The sequence below is a fragment of the Silene latifolia genome, chromosome 9, assembly GCF_048544455.1.
Source record: "Silene latifolia isolate original U9 population chromosome 9, ASM4854445v1, whole genome shotgun sequence".
NCBI lineage: Eukaryota > Viridiplantae > Streptophyta > Magnoliopsida > Caryophyllales > Caryophyllaceae > Silene > Silene latifolia.
Window position 1 is genome coordinate 24,264,329 of NC_133534.1, and position 3,811 is coordinate 24,268,139.

General features: G+C 37.1%; 1 protein-coding gene across 1 annotated transcript; it reads right to left on the bottom strand.

The window, feature by feature from the left end:
* Positions 1–1,468: 1,468 nt before the first annotated feature.
* On the bottom strand, positions 1,469–2,576 carry LOC141599408 (transcription factor MYB44-like). Its single transcript, XM_074419402.1, has one exon. The coding sequence runs from the start codon at positions 2,504–2,506 to the stop codon at positions 1,754–1,756; it is 753 nt and encodes a 250-aa protein (XP_074275503.1). The 5' UTR covers positions 2,507–2,576; the 3' UTR covers positions 1,469–1,753.
* Positions 2,577–3,811: the final 1,235 nt, after the last annotated feature.

Consider the following 3,811-nt stretch of genomic DNA (forward strand, 5'->3'; position numbering starts at 1 on the left):
AGTTAGCTGGTGTGAGTGGTAAGAGCTCTCATCTCTTAAATGAGTGGTCAGGGATTCGATTCCCGACTCTTGCGAATGAAAAAACCAAACTTGGGAGGGGTCATCCAATTAAATTGCCTTCAGTACCCCAATACCCCAAAGAAGATTGTCCCATCTATCGATAAGGGATACTCCTAATCAACATCAAAAACAAAAAACAAAGGAATGTAGTACCCAGGTTATTATTAGTATATAGTTGTGATATATAACTTCAAAGCGAACCCTTTTTATATTTGATAATACATGCACAATATTCCAGAATTATTATAATAGATTGTAATTAAAATTAAAATTAAAGCGAAAAATTGGATTTGGCTCATTATCTTTCTCTAACTTGTTCATATCCAATGACCCAATCGGTATTTTCAGTGTTATTACAAATACATAAATGTACAATAAGCATTCATTGAACACTCAAATCAGATTGCGGTAACCTGGCCAATGAAAATTCTGTATCGGAAAGATAAGAAGCAAAACATGGATATAATAAGATCCCTGACATTGTGGTACACGTAATATACAGATCATCCGGATATTATTTTCGTAAAAATGGAAGATTATATGAATAGGTGGATTGAATATGGCGTAATCAAATTTCGTGAAATTTATTTGATATGGATAAAGATTTTGAAAGAAATGTAACAAATGTGGGGGGAGAGCCACACAATTCAAGCACTTTAAGTATTGTAATCCATTAAATGTAAATAAGTTGAAAGATTTGTAAAATATTTAGGGTATTGATTTTCTCAATAGGTATTTTACTCATTACAGTACACATTTGACAAATTTTCCTAGTTCATTTTTCCATTTGCCTTTTGTAAATAAACTAAAGGAAAATAAACACCATAATAAAAATTAAAATTCTAACCACCCGCAAACTAGCCCTGTCATGTCACCTAAACCACCCATATCCACCCAGCCCCTTTACTCTGGCCACCCCCACCAACCTCTAGGCTCCAGTCATTCTACCGGCATTCTCAACACTGGTCGGTGATATCCAGAAGCACCTGCACAAATAGCCCCTTTGCGCGCACTTCTACCTTTCACACCGCCCACGAACTCCACCCCATCCGTCTTGCCCGCAGACATCCCCGCCGCTCTCATACAATTCATATTTTTCCAATTTAAAGACCCTTTCGTAAAACCGTAAAATGTATTTAAATAATAATAATAAATAAATAAATAAGACAAAAGCCTTCATATGGCATTTGTGTGTTGTTAATTGTGAGGCCTAAAATTGACCGTGCATCCTGTGGTTTTTCTTTGTCATTCCTATTGTATTTGATAACTTATGTATTCGTTTCTAACGTAAGTATTCGTGCATTTTAATAACTTAACACGTTACGAGATAAGACATGAAGACAGGGTTACAAATTTTTTGAAACACAACAACCAACTACTATCAACATAAAATCAACAAAATAGTCTAGAATAAGTCAACACAATTGATTTAATTTAATATGAAGTAATATTATTGTGCCTAAAATTGTTGTCGACCATAAATTCTTTTAAAAAACAGCTTAAAAATCCGATTCTACATCAAAATTTATCTCCGTCTCTACTTTCTAGTTTCTACCACAGATCTCAAATATCTCATAATTGTCTTTTTTTTTTTTGTACACCATCAAAATTACATCTTTTTTTTCTTTTTCAATTAACCAACAATATTTTCCCTCAAGTAATTAATTAATCTCTTCTAAAAAAACTCCTAAAATCATCCTTGAAACGATTTGGTCAATCCAAATCTGGGAACGACACCGTTTTGAGAAGAACCGTTTGCCTCAACCATATAATTCCTCACTTCTTTCCTTATCATCTCTTGCATCACCGCCATCAACTCCGGCCCAAACCCAAACCCGCCACCACCACCAAACGACACAGTTTCCTTCACTCCCTCACTCGCCCGACTCGACTCACCCTGACTCGCCCCGGCCCCCACCGCCGCCACCGTCGCTGTCCCAGGCAACGACAGAGTCAAATCCGTCACAACCTCCTCCACCGCCGCCACATCAGCACCACCAGAATCGCTAACATCAGATTCTGACGAACTCTCCGGCACTTCCAGCGCCGGTTCGAACCGCTTCTCCGGTCTAGGATCACCGGAAAAGCTAGAGTCACGAACCTTCCTCTTCAGCGTAGAATTCCAATGGTTTTTAATCGCGTTATCGGTCCGACCATTAAGCATTCTAGCAATGGTAGCCCACTTATTCCCAAACTTCCCATGCGCGGAGGCGATAATCTCATCCTCCTCCGCCGTAAACGGCCGGTGCTCAACCGCCGGGGAAAGCTGATTACACCAGCGTAACCGGCACGATTTCCCAGACCTACCAGGAATCGACTTACTAATCACAGTCCAATTCCTAGCCCCGTGGAGTCGAACGAGATTCGTTAACGACTCGTCTTCTTCAGGACTCCACGGGCCTCGTATTCTCTCTCTCCTCGATATGGGTGCGGATGATGAACTCATGGTGTGGTATAGTATTGAGAGGGTTTTGGAGTAATCGTTTGTGTGTGTGTGTGGGGAAAAGTAAGGGGGGGAAGGGGAGTATATAAAGGGAGGTAACCGGATGGTATCCGGTAAGCGGTTGGAAGGGAAACAGCTGTAATGTGGGGGCCACGTAACTGCTTTGAATTTAGGATATTTTTTTTTGAAAAATAAAAAGGGGAAAAAAGGAAAGGGGTTCTGGTTGTGTGTGGACAGTTGCTTATTGGGGTAAATAATATTGGTGGCAGAGATTTGGTTGGGGATTTTTGGTTAACTGGAATGGTAACAAATCAATTGGATATTTGTTGGAAGAAATTCAAATTAGTTTGTAACCGCCTTTGAGATTATTTGGTAACGTACCATACGGTTGTTTTTTGTACATTAGTTGGCACAATCAATCTTTTGGAAAATATGATACAATGTACAAAAAAGTTTGAAAAATAAAACGAAATTGGAAAAATAAATACTTCGTAATAATTTATTGAGATACCATCTCTTAGAAAACATACTCTTAGAAAAAAAATTGAGTTTTTAGAAATGGTACTATTAAGAATAAAAATCGGACTCTGATATTTGCGAAATTCAACATTGTGTATCCAATTCATGGACTATACAACCAGTTTTATATATTGTTTTTGGTGCATACCAGTTTTATATATTGTACGGTGTAGAACCTGACTTTGTGCCAAAGTATCCGAGCTTTATATTAAAGAATATGAGCTTTATTAGAAAGTATTAAAGAATACGAGCTTTGTTGGAACCTGAGCTTTATTAGAAAGTATTGAGTTCATTCATTTACACATTAAAATCATGAAATTTAAATTAGCTCAGAAAGAATACACGTAAGCACGGATTCTTATATTTGGTTGTACCATGCTTATGGTACAACTTGATGTATAATCTTATTTGTGTCGTGTATCAAGCTTCTGAATTTTAAAAATTGTACAATTTATACTCTACGGTGTACCCATAAATAGCACAAATAAGATTACATCCAGTTGTACCATGAGCAATATACAACCAATGTATAAGAATCCGAGCTTATATGTATTTTTTATGAGCTAATTCAAAATTCATGTTTTTAATGTCTAAATGGATGAGTTGAGTATTTTCTACTAAAACTCATATTATTTAACATAAAGCTCGAATACTTTATCACAAAGATCAGATTCTACACCGTACAACATATACAACTGCTTGTATAATCCATGAATTGCATAAATAGGGTTGTGCATTATCCTATCCGGACTGGAAAATTGGACCAGACGGGAACCAAACTATAAATTT

Coding starts and splice junctions, on each gene's coding strand:
- LOC141599408 (XM_074419402.1), bottom strand. CDS start 2,506: ATGAGTTCATCATCCGCACCCATATCGAGGAGAGAGAGAATACGAGGC.